The following is a 15,970-nucleotide window of genomic DNA, read 5'->3' as shown; positions in this document are numbered from 1 at the left end:
CGGCGCACTGCGCAGGCGCAGCTCGGCGAGGAGGAGGCGGGAGGCGGGAGGGAGGGAGGGGGCGGGGCGAGGGAGGCCACGCCTCTTGGGGAATTTACGGGGGGAGGGGGTTAATGACATTAGAACACCACTCAGCTCGAGAGTCTGTGAACCCATTGAATATGATTCACTTTCTTCAGTTGCGTTTGACTCCTCCAATCAGAATTAAAGGGACAGTTCAGTGATTTTGAAGTGGGGCTGTATGAGTTACTTATTCATAGTTAATATGTTACCTTAAGTACATACTTTCACGTATTCGTAATATCGTGATGCTGTTTTTTTAAATTTATTCTGCTGCCGTGGCAGCAATGCTCTTCCGTAGAATTTTCTACCCGACGACAGCAATAAACTTAAAGGGACAGTTCGGTGATTTTGAAGTGGGGTTGAAAAAACCAATAAAAACATCCTTTATCGTACAATTGAACGGATATATTTGTTTTATAGGTAACGTTTTAAAATGTGGAGAAAAATAAGTTCTTGGGTGGTCCCCTCTGCAACAGTGGGACTCAGACTTACGCTTCTGTCACTTCTCCTCCAAACTCCGTTAAATGACATCGCTGATCTCCATCTCCATAAGGTCACATATTAACTATGCACAAGTAACTCATACGGCCCCACTTCAAAATCCCTGAACTATCCCTTTAAGTTCATTGCTGTCGTCGGGTAGAAAATTCTACAGATAAAAAAATAACAACATCACGAAATAACGAATACGTGAAAGTATATACTTTCATATACATATACACATACATATGTTTATTATTTTGTGATACTGATCCATTTGTTATGTTTTATGCTGTGGCAGCAATGCGCTTCTGTAGAATTCTGTATCTCTATTGTGTAAAAAAAAGTTGAAGGGAGGCTATAACCTGACTTTTCGACCAATCACAGAGCTGTTGATAGCGACACTCTGCTGTGTCTGCTAGCGACGTGATATGTTATGTAGCCTGCTAACGTTAAAGCCCTGATGTGTGTAATTCTTTTCATTTTTTGGCGGCATCTGGTGGTAAAGTTGCAAACCGCAACCAACTGAGTGACCGACAGGGGACACTTTATAGCAGTGCACCGCTGATTCCATTTCCGTCAGCGTCTGAAAATTCAACGTGAACGCGACGTGTTCTGGAGCGTTTAGTTCAACAACCGTATTCAACTTGACGTAGAAACATGGAGACTCACACGGAGGTCGGGTCCACCTCATGGAACTATATTTAACTCTTATATGAACACAGAGTTATGGACAATATATCACATTTCTATGAATAAGTTCTTCTTGATATTACACACTGTAGCTTTAAAGATAATTAAGAGTAGGGGGTCGACTGATATTACTACTCTAAGAGATCGATAACCGATATTTGAATCCGAAATTAGTCTGCAGTCAACGTGTCAAAAGGCGTCAAAACACAAACTCTTTACACAAATCTTAAATGTTAAAATGCCTTAAAGCACATGTTTAATTCACAGAACCTCTCAACATGACCTGAAGTGCAGGGAGCTACTGTATCAGCAGCATTATTATAAAGTTGAACAAACAAACATGGACGGGATGTGATGAAGTCCAGAGAGTAAGAAGTGAAATTATCTTATCGGCAAACCGGCTTCAAAAAATGTCCAATACCGATAATCATAAAAATGTCGAATATCGGCTCCCGCTAATCGGACGACAATCGGACGCCCCCTAGTTAAGCGAAATGCCAACGACGCAGGGCCAGGAGGATACACTGCAATGTGTACTTGGAGATTAACATTCCAACACCAGCCACAAATAAAAAATAATGGTGGACAAATTCCGAAGCTAAATATAATTCAGAGGACGGCAGGTGGCTCGCGCCGCCTCAGTGTGGATACAGACTCGCGAGCGGAATGGTCGGCATGCGCCGCAGCTCGATTGTAGTGGGTTCAAGTTTTGGTTCACGTGGACGCACACGCTTCACACACACACACACACACACACACACATATGTACACACACATATGTACACACACATATGTACACACACATATGTACACACTTGAAATCTCCACCCCCGATTCTGCGTCCGGTTGCAAAAAGCGCCAACATGACCCTGGTCAACAGGCGAAACTCGAGGCCTCAGAACGGACGCGTTGACAGTTTGTGGAGTTTGTCCTTCCAGAAATTTTCCCGCTCTATTCTCATATGGGCAGGGAAACGCTCCGAAATCTATCTGGAGCAACGTTTCTGGACGAAGAGGCGAACAGCCAGTGAGCTCGGTGTTTCTACGATCCGGCCTGTGACCTCGCTTATTCTCTCACAACCCCCCCCCTGCTGTCAGCAAACAAGACGCTGGCAGGAAAGAGAAGAAATATGAGCGCAGGATAAGCACAAATTAATTTTACAGGACTCGGAATCTGCGGGATTATTCCGAGAACACCGCGGGCAGCACCCTGCCGTGTTTCCCACAATGCAAAGCAACGTGCGCGGGTCGTTTTCACAGAAACAATAGCCGTGTGTTCACAGCGTTTCCTGCCGGTCGCAGGGTCGACCATAACAAGACTGGAACGCATCATCTGTCCAGAAGAAACCAGGCCGAGAGGGCGAAGGTGTGTCGCCTCTCACACTCGACCACTGACACTTTTATTATACGTTGTTTACTTTCTCTATGACCGAGACGCCTGATGTCCCCGGGGACAAAAAAATTTGTAATATAGGGGATGAGATGTCATTTTCTAACATTCACTCTTCGTTTTTGTGTTTTTTTTCCAAAAGGGCGTCGCCCGACGGCCACTCGGCTCCGTTTTCGAGCGCTTTCCAAAACGTAGACGTTGAGAAAATGCAGCTGGTCCCTGTCGACTGTGAAAAAACTCCGGGGCTGCATTTTAGCGTGGACGGGCAAAAAAACCGATGACACAGTCATTCGCACACCACTTCCTGAGTGGTCACGACTCGACGACCGGCGGTGAATGTTACACTTCCTGTCAGTAACAGTTCGTCGTCCCTGCTCTGTTCCTCCTTCAGAGACGATCCACTTCCTGTTTACTCCCCGTGACCAGTGACCAGTGTTTGTGAATGGCCTTGTGTGTGTGTGTTGTCACGCTGTGTTGGTGTGGATGGAGATCACAACCGACACGGAAAGTAAATCACTTTCAGTTTTCAAACGAAGTCGTGTTCGTGTGGATGTAGCCACAGTCTGACCCGCTCGCCGCTGAGCAGCTGCACGTTGGCGTGATGTGAAACCTTCAGACACTGTCCCCACCACAGGAAACACGGTCAGCTGATCCAGTTGTCGCAACACCGCAGCCGACACCTTCGGTCCTCCACCAGTGAGACGCCAGCGTCAGTCCACGATCACATTCTCCAGATTACAAAGTACTTCAGATTTCAGACCGTAGTGGCATGAAGTGTTTTCCAACTCTTTGATTATCTTTTTTCTGGCGTCAATTGATAAAAAAAACATTGTGTCTGCCGCGAATACAAACGCGGTCGACAGACGTGTCCACAACATTGCTCCTTAGCACGACTAGTTGTCAAAAAGTCCTCGGGGCACCTTTGGAAGTGACACGCTTCCTAACACGCTGCGTAAAACAGACAGCAAATCTCATATATGTGAACATGTTAAAAGAATTTTTACCACTGAAAATGCTTTCCATTCCATAAAACAAGCATAAGCCACGTTTTGAACTGAAAGAACCAGTATCTGGTCTTAAGACCGGGGGACATATAGGCCACATAATCCTGATGCCGTGCTGTTCCACCCCAGTCCACCAGGCGGCGGTAATGCCAGAAGACTACACAACAACAACAATGGCGCTACATGAATCGAGCAACACTACAAGGACAGAAAAACCCCTTGCAGCTTGTGATTTACTGCTTCCTAAGAGGATCATTGAGTCAACGCTGGAGAAGAGACGAACACAAAGAAGTAGAAAAAATATTTTTTAAAAACGCCTGAAATGCTCGAGTGAAAGTACAGAAACTGCATTTTAAGAGCTCTGGTGGAGACTGACCACGAGATGCCCGACACCTTCTCCCGCCAAGCTGGAGTACTTGTCTAAATTTAGAAAACCTGGTGCATGGGTTTGAATGCGTTTCAGTTTATCATATTTAAAAAGTGATCCAGTCATTAACTATCCGGCCTCCATCAGGCTGGACGACTTATGTCAAAGTCAAAAGCAGGTGAGGTCAAGCACCACAAAATGGTGGAACCTCCATTTCCCACAATGCAAGTTTTCATCTCTTCGTCTTCACGAGTCCAAGCCGTGCGATAACCTGACGACGTCGCAGCGATACCACCACCAACATCGCGCTGTTCCCGAGTGGGAAATTAGTGAACTGCCCCTTTAAAAAAAAGAAGCCGCCGTGCAAACATTCAGGAATAAAGGCAAGATAAAGTCTGGTCCAATATTTTGGCAACAGTCATGTTTCATGCAAATCCTCACTTGGAGGAGAATCTTCCGCTGCAGTCAAAGCGGCCGTGTTGAGCTCTGTGCCGATAAGGAGGCTCAGCACTGCAGCAATAAACAGTTTCCCAGAAAAGAACCATGTCACACACACTGTTACAACAAAGATCCGGACGCATTCACACGCACACCGGGACTCTGACGTCCGGCTCTGAAGTGGGAATTCAAATGTTTGAACAGGATTTGACGCGGATCTAAAAAACTACTTCAACGCTTTTCAGTTGTTGTTGAGTCATTAAAAAAAACCCAAAAAACAACACGTTGGAGAGAAAACTGTGGACGAAAGTTGACTCGGCGTTTATTACAGGTAAGATAAAGGTTCAGGATGAGCGATGTGCTTTGCAAATTTTTAAAAGAGGCTAATGAAAAGTGGGACTCTTGAACAGGAGGCACCAGGATACCTGAGCTAATACTCTAGCTGATTTAGTTATTGTATATATTACAATTCTTTTGTTTGTTTTTTTGTTTTGTATTATTGCACCGTGGGTACGAGATAAACCGTTTTTCAATTCCTTTCTATGTCTGGAACAATATTACAGGAATTGACGATAAATTTTACTTGATTTGACCAATCTAAGTTTAAAATTCATGAATATTTTTTTAAAAAGTGGATTACAGATGAAACAAAATGGAGTAATTGGAGACTTTTCAATTTTTTTTCAAAATTTACATCAATTTTTGATTTTCGTCCATTAGCCTGTTTTAGATTTGGCTGTTTTGCCAAAACTAAGTTTGAATGCATTATGGAATAAAACTGTTTTTATGTTGTTTTTAAACATATTTTTATGAACCAGTGAGATTCACACCCAACAAATTCCTAACCCAGTATATTTCTTTATACCTTTATTTCAATTTGTATGTATCCGCAGACGACCTTGTCCACTATGAAATGTATGAAGTATGAATGTTTCCTTCTACGAGTGAGCACCGTTTTGTGGATTCAATGTCTTTTCAGAAAACAAACCGTGAGCACACGTTTGGGACGAGTCACAGACGATCAGATTCAACGGACCGGAGCTCAGAGCCGAGTTTGGGCAGACGTCCCGCGTCAGGGATCATGGGTGACACGGATAACTTGGCACACTGTCGCCGGGCTGTTGATATATCCACATTTTGTTTAAAGCTTCACAATTAAGCGTGTGTGTCGTGCTTATTTTTAATACTGCAAAGACATAATTCTGGTCTTTGTCTTGACTGTAACTAGGCCAAAGCGTTCCTCGTTGCGACCGCCTGCGGCCTCACCATCGGCTGAGCGCCTCGCTCGGAGGATCTGGGTGATTATCTAAACAGCTGAGCACACAAATAGCCCCGCGAGGCGGCCTCTACATGGCTGACACTGACAACGTGGCAACAACTGTGCCCCTCCTCACCACTGGCAACCTCAAGGACAACACCACCGCCACCACCACTGTGCAGGTCGCCACGGTGATCAACTGGTTGACCTTCATCATCGGGCTGCCCGCCATCGGACTGGCTATCTACGCCCTGAAGAGTCTGAACAAAGGTTTGTCGTAACGTGACGTAAGACACCTCCGACGAAGTGGGATGAGGCGGCGTCAGAGGCGCTCGGCTCGATTTGTGCTAAGCTAGTCCCCCCCCCCCCCCCCCCCCCCCCCCCCCCGCCCCCGTGTCTTTTGCTATCACTGTCACTAGACAGTTTCTGTCAATGTTCTGCTGCGTTCACACCTCGCCACTCTCTGCCGCCCTGTGGAAGTAAATGAAACAAACACTAGTTAATCTTCTTGTCTGGAAGTTTTCTACTCCATCAATGTCTCCGTTAGTGCAGACAGTGAATCAGCCTCTCCTGATGGCCAACTCACGTCCATGTGCCATGATCAGTATGCCGCTGTACCAGTCTACCAAATTTGCACACTAAAGTCGAAATGGTCGACTTCCTGCTGGTCGGAGGTGATGGTCACCTGGGGCTTTTTTGTAGGTCTTCGCGTGACATACGTGCCTACCAAGATTCGTTCATCCGCAGTGCATGGCGCCCTCGGGTGTGCACACCGGGGACACTGCCCCCCCAGTGCCAACAAAATGCAATTCCAGTTGGTCCACAAAACTGTGGTGCAAGAATCTTTTACATTTTATTTACATTTCCAGATTTCCCAGGGGATAATTCATGGATCTTGATGAGAAATAATCAGGCATATTTCGGGAGACTGATATCTACAGTATGAGTGTGCAATTTGGTGCAGCTTGATCGAATTCAAGGACTGTTGGGTCTTGGCGGAGGTCTGCGATCGCCTGGGGGCCATTCTAGTTTTAGTTCAAATCAAGCTTTGTTGAACCCTGCACACCTTCACCTTCAGCAGTCGGAAGGAACTTTAGATCAGAGTGGGTAGTCGTAGTCCTAAAACTAGCAGTGGTCTGAAATCAGACATAAGTGTATATAAAGTATCTGATTGTTCTTTTCGTCCTCTGTCCAGGTGAGAATAAAGTTCCCATCTCCGTCATGTTCCTCCTGGTGTCTGACATCGTCAGTTTCTTCGGCCGCCCCCGTGTGGGCCAGGACGCGGAGAGCGAGGCCGTCGCGTCCTCCAGCGCCACCGACTTCATCTTCTATTTCGGCGTCATCTCCAACATCGCCCTCATGCTGTTCATAGCCCAGGAGCGCCACGTCTCGGTGGCGTACCCGCAGTGTGTCGGCTGCTGCGGCAGCATCCGGCGCTTTCCTGCGGTCGCCGTGGTGGCGTGGGCCGCCCCGCTGGCCGTCCTCGCCCTGGCTGTGCTCGAGTACAAGCTCTGGTTCGCGGCAGCTCTGCTCGCCCCTTTCCCCTTCCTGCTCTTCTTCGCCGTGGACTCGTGGAGAGCCCTGGTGTGCTCCCGAACCGACCCTCCAACACCGGAGAGGCGGAGGACGGTGTGGGGCATTGGTGCTATCTGGGCCAATTACACCCTCCTCTACGTCCCCTTCATCCTCAACGTCCTGCTGGAGGCTCTGTCCTTCAAGGAGGTGGTGCGTTACCTGGAGCTGGTGTCCCACCTGCTGCTCTACCTCGGCCCTCTGGTCGACCCCTTCCTCTACATATTCATGACCAAAGGGCTCAAAGAGGTGCTGCGGGCGCTGCCCTGCTGCCCAAACCAGAAGGAGGACACGAGACCCACTGTGGACACTGTCGCAGAGACGGTGGAGACGAGACTTTGAGGAGGAGACACAGATTCCCAAAAGATTCCCGGACAAACAAACCTTTGTTACCACCTTCGCTAAGTTGGCAGAGGTATTAATAAAGATAAAGATAGAATTATGAAATGTTGAAAGTGAGGTTCAAGTATAACCAGAGATAAAAAGTATTAAGGGGAAAACAATTCAGAGAAAGTAAAGAAGTAAGGCCACACGTTAAAAGAAGTTTATACAGTAGAGTAGACAACACTACTGCCAACAGTAGAATCATATTTTTCCCACTACATGACAGTCAGTGGCGTCAGCCCCCAAAAATATTCGATCAATCATTATTTATTTGCGTGATGCTGAACTTTATAAATACATTATCTTCAATATTTCACTGAGCGTTTACAAAGCACACAAACAATCCTAACAGGAGTTTCTCTCACAGATACAAAGAAGATCTACCACATTTGAAAAAAGGCATCGCGGTCGTTCGGTGTCTGAGAACAACCAGAGTCCTTGTTCCTCCCGTGTCTTCACCGCCGACTCTCTGCTGGGGCCTTTGACTCCAGGAGAACAGCCGACGGGTCGACGGCTTGAGAGGAAACTTCACACTCCTGCTGGAAAGAGACGCAATTATTGTTTGCATTTTTGGCTCAATCTCTAGTTTCAAGTCTTCTTCTAATAGACGATGTCCAATCTGTTCATGGTTGCAGGTGTAGGTGGATGCGATGTGGACGAGCTCTCAGTCAGGCCCGCCCCCAAATCTACGTCAAGTTGAGGATGAGCCACGTTGCTAGGTTTGCAAACCAGAAAAATTCTCATTCCTGCCACCCAACGATGCCAAACCAGTTGCCAAAGACATTCTCAAATTTCGGACACCGCGTCTTTCACGTATTGGTTTACCAGGCTGGGCTTCTCGATCTCGTCGATCGTCTCCGGCAGCTTCGCGCCCAGCGTCTCTGGCAGCAGCAGAGCCACCAGGCCGGACAGGACGGCCACCGAGCAGATGATAACCTGAGGAAGAAGAGTCCACACGTCCTCCAGCAGCAGGATGAGAGGAGCCACGGCGACTCCCAGACGACTGACGAAGTTGGTGTAGCCCAAACCATTTTGTCTGGTGAGACAGGAAGTAAGTCATGAGTTTGTGTCCCCATCACTGCGACTCATCTGCAGGTTCAGGCTCAGGCCGTTTAGCGGTCGGGCGCTCAGAGCAGAAAATGACAGTAATGGACAAAGTACACAAAAGAAATTCAAATCAATTCAGATCTAAATGGATACATCTCAAAACTGGATTTGAGTTTTTATCCGCTGGGTCTCTCTCAACCTAAAACATAATGCACAAAGGATGGAATAGTTTAATGGAAAATTACACCATTTTACAACTGGGTTTTTTTGCACATTTTTTGCCTCCACCAAGGAGTTTGATTGTCTGTCGGCAGCATTACGCAAAGACTACAGAACAGGTTTCCACCAAACTTGGCGGAATGATGGAACATGGGACAAGAAAGAATCTATTAAATTTTGGGCGGATCCAGGAAATGTTTCTTTTTTTTAATCCCTTTCTTTAACATTGTGAGATAAATTTTTTTTTTGACATTTTCACCAATTTCCCAGGGAAGTGTAATGAATTCATCAGTGTGTACAATTAAGCAAATAAGAATCTGGATCTAGCAGATTTAAATGGGCCTTGGCGGAGGTATGAGGTCGAATGAGTTCCATTCTACTTTCTATTTATGTAATGTCACGATAGTATTTCAATAGTCCAGTGGACCAATTGGCACGATGAGCCGGAGGTTGACACACAATCATAAGTGACGAATGATTAGCAGCATAATGAAAGAAGGGCGTGTCGACGCAGAACAGTATGACAGTGACCGACCTGACGACCGTCGGGTAGAGCTCCGACGTGTAGAGGAAGGCGGTGGTGAAGGCGGCTTCTGATAGGCCTTTGCCAAGAATAGCTACAACTGTGCGCACATACCACAGACCTGCAAAACAACAAGCACAGTGCTGTGCGTGAGTGTGAGGGTTATCAACACGGCGGAGCCGCCTCAAGGTCGAGGAGTTATCAGGGCTTCAACAAAGCTTAGGAGGTACGATAAGATATTAAAATATAATATTTGTATACACCAGGCTCTATAGAAACTCTCTCACACTGTCACACAGTTACAGTAGACGAGTGACCTTGCATGGCTGCGTACAGTATCCTGTTCTTGTGCCTGTGATGACAAATTGTGCCACGCCGCACACGTTTCCTGCTACTGCACATCTTTGTTAAGTTATGTAATTATTATATATCACGATTATACTATAATCATTATAGATCTTTTTGTTCCAAACCATATTGCTGCACTGTGGAAGTAATGCTGGTGTTGTCAGTGGTACAGGTTCACCGCACGAATAACAGAACATGTGATGCTTTGTGATTCCTATAAATACACTATACTAGAACTGTAGCCAAACTGGTTTTGTTTTAATGACTGTAAATAAAGATGGACAATGTGACATCTGCCAAAGCCTCCTGATCGCCCCCTGGTGGCTGGCTGCAGTACAGGCCATAAGCCCCGCCCCCTCCGTGTTAGCAGATGTTTCTGTCACGTGAGGTTGTTCTTATCACACGGATGTTTGTTCACGTGTTCATGTTTCTGATCACTTTGCTTTTCATTAGTTATTTGATGATATAAAAATTGGTCATGACTGACAGCTGACACTACCTTAGCATTGGTCGAGCACGTGTATGGGCGGGACCTTGATGCAGCGGCTACACTTCCCGCTCACTACTGCGCGGACGTCCCCAGCACAAGTTTGCAGCGCCCGTATCCAAGATATCTTGGCTTAATTTTCTTGTACGATCGGAGAGGAGACGCTTCGTCCATCTTTATTCACAGTCACTGGTCACAGCATGAAAAAAAATTCTCTGTGTGTGTTTGCTTTGCGCCTTCGGACCTTTGGGAAGGAATATGTTTATGGCGATGCAGCTTCCCGTCAGCAGCAGCGTGCCCGCCTGACACTTCCTGCGTCCAATCATGTTGAGGAAGCAATAGACCATCAGCTTGGCTGGAACCTCGATGGCGGCGTAGATGAAGTGCGTGAGGTAAATGTTGAGTCCAAATCCACTGATGTTCAGGCTGATCCCATAGTACGTGGAGGCAACGCCGAACCTGCAGAGCAACGAATCAGCCATTAGTCACGTTTCTCTACCTTAACATCACTTTTCTACGATGTCGAGATCTGTGATTACTGTCACCTGACCTTTGATTGGACGTCTGTAAGCCAATCACAGTGTCACACATCATCCAAAGTGGTTGTTAAACAAATTGTTAAAGAACATTCATTGTATTTAAACTGTCGAAATGAAAACGAGTTGTCATTACCAATGACTGTCAAAATAAGAAATGAGAGTTTTTTAAGTTTGAGGTTTTCTGTCCATCGTATTGGTCGGGGGATCAGACGTCATTATATCGGGATCCTGATTATTTAAAAAAAATATACTGCATCTATTACTTATGAATATTTAACACAGAAGACTTTCCATAATGGACTGACCCGCTTGTTTTAATTTCATCAATCATGTTGTTTAAAATAATGTTTTTAAGCATCACAGTATTAATCGATACAAGTTCATTATTCATGCAAAAACATAAAGTCGTGTTTTTGTTTTTGTAGCGTCCACATTCTTCAAAATGGACACATGATAACACATTATCAAATATTCATACATTTTTACATTTTCTACTTGCATTTATGGTAGAAATTCCCCATTAAAATATATATATTTGTTGTGTTTGGAACATGATTCTGGGACGGTATAAAGTTTACCGCCTCCCAGACACCCGATATGTATATGTTTAATTTTATCAGACGTCGCAATATTAAAGACATATATTCTAAATGACTATATGAATCTTGATCAGTGTGACACCCACCACACAATCCCAGTTATCAGCGTTAACCGCCTCATCTTCGGGCTCTTGATTAGATGAAGGTAGGTGTAGTTTTTATTCTGCTTTTCCAGGTTTTCCATGTCGCAGAGAGTCTGCGCAGAGACGGAGGGAAAGTGGAAAATAACACAGAACACCTCTACACATTGCCGCGAGTATGAGTGAGTCTTTGAGTTGACACTCACCTCCAGTTTGAATTTGGTCGACAGCTTTTGCCCTTTGTTGAACGTCGCACATTTGTCGAGGTAAAACTGGGCTTGTTCCACTTTACCGTTCGCCAGCAGCCAGCGAGCAGATTCAGGAATCCACCTGGCGCCACGTTCAAACACGGAATCATCAGGCGACACATAGCGGGAAAAAGACAATTTGATTTCCTCCGACGAGGAAGAAACTGTGTTTGTTTGTCAGCAGGATGACGCAAACGTGTGAGATTCGCTACGTGCGACATGCGCTTCACTTACCACCAGGTCAAAACGGCGAAGCCCAGCGGGGCGGTGACGGTCATGATCAGCGTGCGCCAGTCGTTGACCAGGTAGGCGAAGCCGGCCAGCAGCATGTTGCCCACCGACCAGGACAGACTGCCGATCACGCCGATGAAGGACCTGTGGTCCGTGTCGACCCACTCGATGGCTGCGAGGGGAGGAAGAGGAAGAGGAAGAAGAAAATGATTCAGGCGATAACAGTTGTTTCCTTCTGACTTCACTGGGAGTTTGGTCGGACGGTTCAACGAGTCTGGACTTCAACTGAGGCCGTGTTCACACCAAGGCCCGAACCAAATGGTTTCTCTACGTTGACATTCGATCCAGTTAGTTCTGGTTCCACGTTGCGACGCGCTAACGAGATTTACACGACAAACCTACGTCCTGTCGTCATCACCTACGTGGGCTGCTTATCCCTCATACTTGACTCTGATTGGTTTGTAGACGAGCGTCTGACGTCGGTGTTTGTCAATTCGGCGCGGAGCCATTGTCATTGCTCCGAAAGTCCGATCCCTTCCAAAATATTGTTTCCAGACTGCTTACGAACCGAACCCTGGTTCAGTTGGATCCGGACCGACTCCACCTCTTGTGGTTCATTGGTCCGAGGAACCTTTCACACCTGTGATATCGGTTCGAAGTCCAAAGGCCCAGACCGAACAAGGCCGGTGTGAAAGAACCCTTCAACCTGCAGTGACTGTTTCATTCCAGCATAGTGAGCTGTCAACTCACTGAGCACTAAGGAGTTGATGCCGATTCCCGTCAGTCCGAAGCCGGTGAGAAACCTCAGCACCGCGAACATGACGAAGGAGTTCGCGAAAGCACTGGAGAAGCCAAACACGATGGAAATGATGTAGGAGGCCAGGATCGTGTTTTTCCTTCCGTACCTGGAAAGGAAAAAGAATTTGAGTTGAATTCACGGAGGGAAATTTGGGTCATGATTTTTCTTTAAAGTGTCGACTCCTTTTAAATGTGATTCTAGATATTTTAAGTAAAAAGTGTGAGATGTTACGTCTGATTACTTTAATTTATTTTTCCATTTGAACGCTACTTAAAGCTACAGCGTGATATTTAGAAGAACTTATTCACAGAAATTGAATATATTGTCCATAACTCTGTTCATACATGAGTTAAATACAGTCACATGAGGTGGACCGACCTCCGTGTGAGTCTCCATGTTTCTACGTCGTGTTGAATACGCTTGTTGAACTAAACGCTCCAGAACACGTCGCGTTCACGTTGAATTTTCAGACAATATCACCGGAAATGGAATCAGCGGTGCGCCGCCATAAAGTGTCCCCCGTCGGTCGCTCAGTTGGTTGCGGTTTTCAACTTTACCACCAGATGGCGCCAGAATGACTAAAATGACTAAAATGACACACTGGGGCTTTAACACCTCCCGGTTTGTTTTGAACGGTTTTCGTAAAGTTGGAAAGTGAAATTCAATTTTCTTTTCCTTTGACATTCGATCTAAACGTCCTCACAGCGTAAGACAGTTTTCACACACGTACTTGTCAGAGAGGAATCCAAACACGATGGCTCCCACCATCAATCCCAGAAAGAAGATTGTGCCCGTGGTCTTCGTCAGACTTTTCCTGTCACAGACAAGGTCCCACTGGAAAGATCACAGAGAGGAGGTGGCGTTCACAGCCCCGGATAACCTGGGATTTGCGATTCTTTACAAAAGACTGTGATAAGATTTCGTTTTGATTAGATCTTTTTAATACCGATCTTAAAAGGTCAGAGGTCATACCTCTGTTGCCAGGGTGGAGGTGAAGGTGGAGTTGTCGTACACCCATCCACTCTGACACCGGACCGTGGGCAACGCGGCGCCGTCCCGCGCGGATCCGTTGGACAAGAGCTGAAACTGAGGCTGGGCAAACATCTCGCAGGACGCCGGCTCGCCGTCGCCCCGGCGGGGGACGCCGGCCGTCAGTCTCTGCTCAGCGGTCAAGTTCGCGAGGAGCCCGCCGTCGCCCAGGCCGCTGACGTCGCAGTGGTGAGGAGGCACGGCTCCGATGAAGATGGTCAGCAGGGAGTGGCAGGGGATGACGATCCGAGGGCCGCAGAGCAGGAGGATCAGCAGGATTTGGAACGGCCCAAAGCCGTTGACTTCCTCCAGGAGGCTCTCGAACTTCATCCTGAAGGAGAAGATTCAGTAAAACACCAAGTTGAATTTCTCACCTGTGTAAGAGACGGAGACCACTGCTCTGTGAGAAACTGCTCCTTCACCGAGCGGGACGGAATTCAGACTCGTGTCCTGCAGCCGACGTGATTATCACCCTCCGCTCTTCACCTCTGGACCTTGTTGGGCTGTAAAATATTAAAAGTTGCATGTTGTCACACGGATTAAAGATTAATGTGCGTTAAACAGACACAGAAACAGCTGTTTGGGCTGCAACAGGGGAAAAGGCCACATGTGATCTTCGTCACCTCTTGGACGTGTTTTCAGGATCGTGAAATATTAAAAAACTTTCTTCATGCCGCCAATCTATTCGAGGGCGACATTTATTAATTATGTGACATAAAACGGAAGGGCACAAAGCAGCATTTAATGAAAGAAGACGATATAAAAGGAAATGATTAAATCTTTTCCTCCGTGGAATCTCGAGGGCGGGGGCAAAATCTTTTTATTTTTTTTATTTTTTTCAGACCGGATTTGTCTTTTAGCATAAAAAAAGACGCTGACAAATCACAAAACATAAGATTTGCTCACAGACGCATCTTGTGCTTTCCCTTTTCGTCTAATGCCAAAGTGTGTGATGGCTCGATGAGCTTTAGTTCCTCTCCTTCCACAGAGCAGATGATCTCGACTGTTTAAACATTGTAAAAAAGCAGAAAAACCTTCGTGGTGAATGTTTTCTCTGGCGTCACACTATCGCATCGCTCGCCCGACTGAGAGGGGAAGTTACTCATTCGCTCGAGCAGACGGACGCTCTCACGGCCTTGGTGAACTTTTACGAGCTCGGAGTTGAAGCGAAGTGATGAAACATTAGCAGAAGTGACGGTTCATTCAACAGCTTCTCAGTTCTGAACCGTTACACATTCGTCCCACAAGCGTGGAACACTGAATACTACACTGCGCTTCGGACGTGACGCTGAACTGCAGGGAAGAATCACAAAATGGCCGACACAAAGACAAGTCGACCTGTCCACACGGGACACGCTCAGAGATGTCACTCATTTGTTTTATCCAGATCCGTGAATTATCCCGACATGCGATGGATTCTTTCTTGGCCCCGTGTCTCATCCTTCCACCAAGATTCATTCAGGAGTTTTTGTGTAATCCTGCAAATGAACAAACAAACAAAAGGACAGGAGCAAAACGCAGCCCAGTGAGATATTTATGTGCTAGTATATACTGTGAATTAATATTCATATTTATCTATTATTATTTTGTTTGTTCAGTTGCTGTAACACGCTCACATGTGGGATTCAACCAAATTCAATTTTACTTTTACCACAAAAAACAGACTGAGTCTGAACAAATGAGATGAATTTCCGTAAAAAAAAATAAAACTATTGTAAACTATTATTTTTGCAGAAAAACAAGGGAAATATTGACATTACATATTAACTGTGGAGTCATTTATATTATTTCCATCCTCAGATTCTTATACATCCATACATGAACATATCACATGTACTTCTGAATTGTCACATCACCATGATCCACTGCATCATGTCAAAGATTTTATATTCTATATGTTGCCAGAACTAGATACTGTTTGTGTTTTCAATCTGGAATCAAGAGAAAGACGTAATAATTCGATTTTTTTATTTTGATCACGTGCTCATCCATCACAGACGTGTTCAGCAAAGAGAAGGATCCGTGGATGACGTCATGCTCAGCTGCAGCTACAGTTCACGTGAACGTCCAGTAGATGGCGACGTTGCTTCATCATGTGTCTGGTTCAGATCATAAAGTCTGTGGTTGTTTCAAGAGAGGCATTGTTGTTGTTATTCCATAATCTCAGATTACA

General features: G+C 45.9%; 2 protein-coding genes across 3 annotated transcripts; one reads left to right on the top strand and one right to left on the bottom strand.

The window, feature by feature from the left end:
* Positions 1 to 2,869: 2,869 nt before the first annotated feature.
* si:ch211-132e22.4 lies at positions 2,870 to 10,474 on the top strand. Its single transcript, XM_035605659.2, has 5 exons — positions 2,870 to 4,765; positions 5,414 to 5,519; positions 5,663 to 5,962; positions 6,888 to 7,679; positions 8,016 to 10,474. Exons 3-4 carry the CDS (start codon positions 5,785 to 5,787, stop codon positions 7,604 to 7,606), a joined length of 897 nt encoding a protein of 298 aa, XP_035461552.1. The 5' UTR covers positions 2,870 to 4,765; positions 5,414 to 5,519; positions 5,663 to 5,784; the 3' UTR covers positions 7,607 to 7,679; positions 8,016 to 10,474.
* On the bottom strand, positions 7,900 to 14,282 carry LOC118283546 (solute carrier family 22 member 7). Of its 2 annotated transcripts, none has more exons than XM_035605655.2 (10): positions 13,741 to 14,282; positions 13,499 to 13,602; positions 12,720 to 12,874; positions 11,973 to 12,141; positions 11,697 to 11,820; positions 11,497 to 11,606; positions 10,517 to 10,731; positions 9,450 to 9,558; positions 8,474 to 8,684; positions 7,900 to 8,187 (listed from the first exon to the last, which is right to left on the bottom strand). In XM_035605655.2, exons 1-10 carry the CDS (start codon positions 14,125 to 14,127, stop codon positions 8,104 to 8,106), a joined length of 1,668 nt encoding a protein of 555 aa, XP_035461548.2. In that variant the 5' UTR covers positions 14,128 to 14,282; the 3' UTR covers positions 7,900 to 8,103. The 2 variants fall into 2 exon arrangements, with proteins under 2 accessions (XP_035461548.2, XP_035461549.2); XM_035605656.2 differs by having other exon boundaries at positions 7,900 to 8,184.
* Between the last annotated feature and the right edge of the window lie 1,688 nt (positions 14,283 to 15,970).

This window comes from Scophthalmus maximus, chromosome 10 (assembly GCF_022379125.1).
Source record: "Scophthalmus maximus strain ysfricsl-2021 chromosome 10, ASM2237912v1, whole genome shotgun sequence".
Taxonomy (NCBI): Eukaryota; Metazoa; Chordata; class Actinopteri; order Pleuronectiformes; family Scophthalmidae; genus Scophthalmus; species Scophthalmus maximus.
The sequence above is the reverse complement of the archived record's forward strand: the minus strand, read 5'-3'. Positions and strand labels throughout refer to the sequence as shown.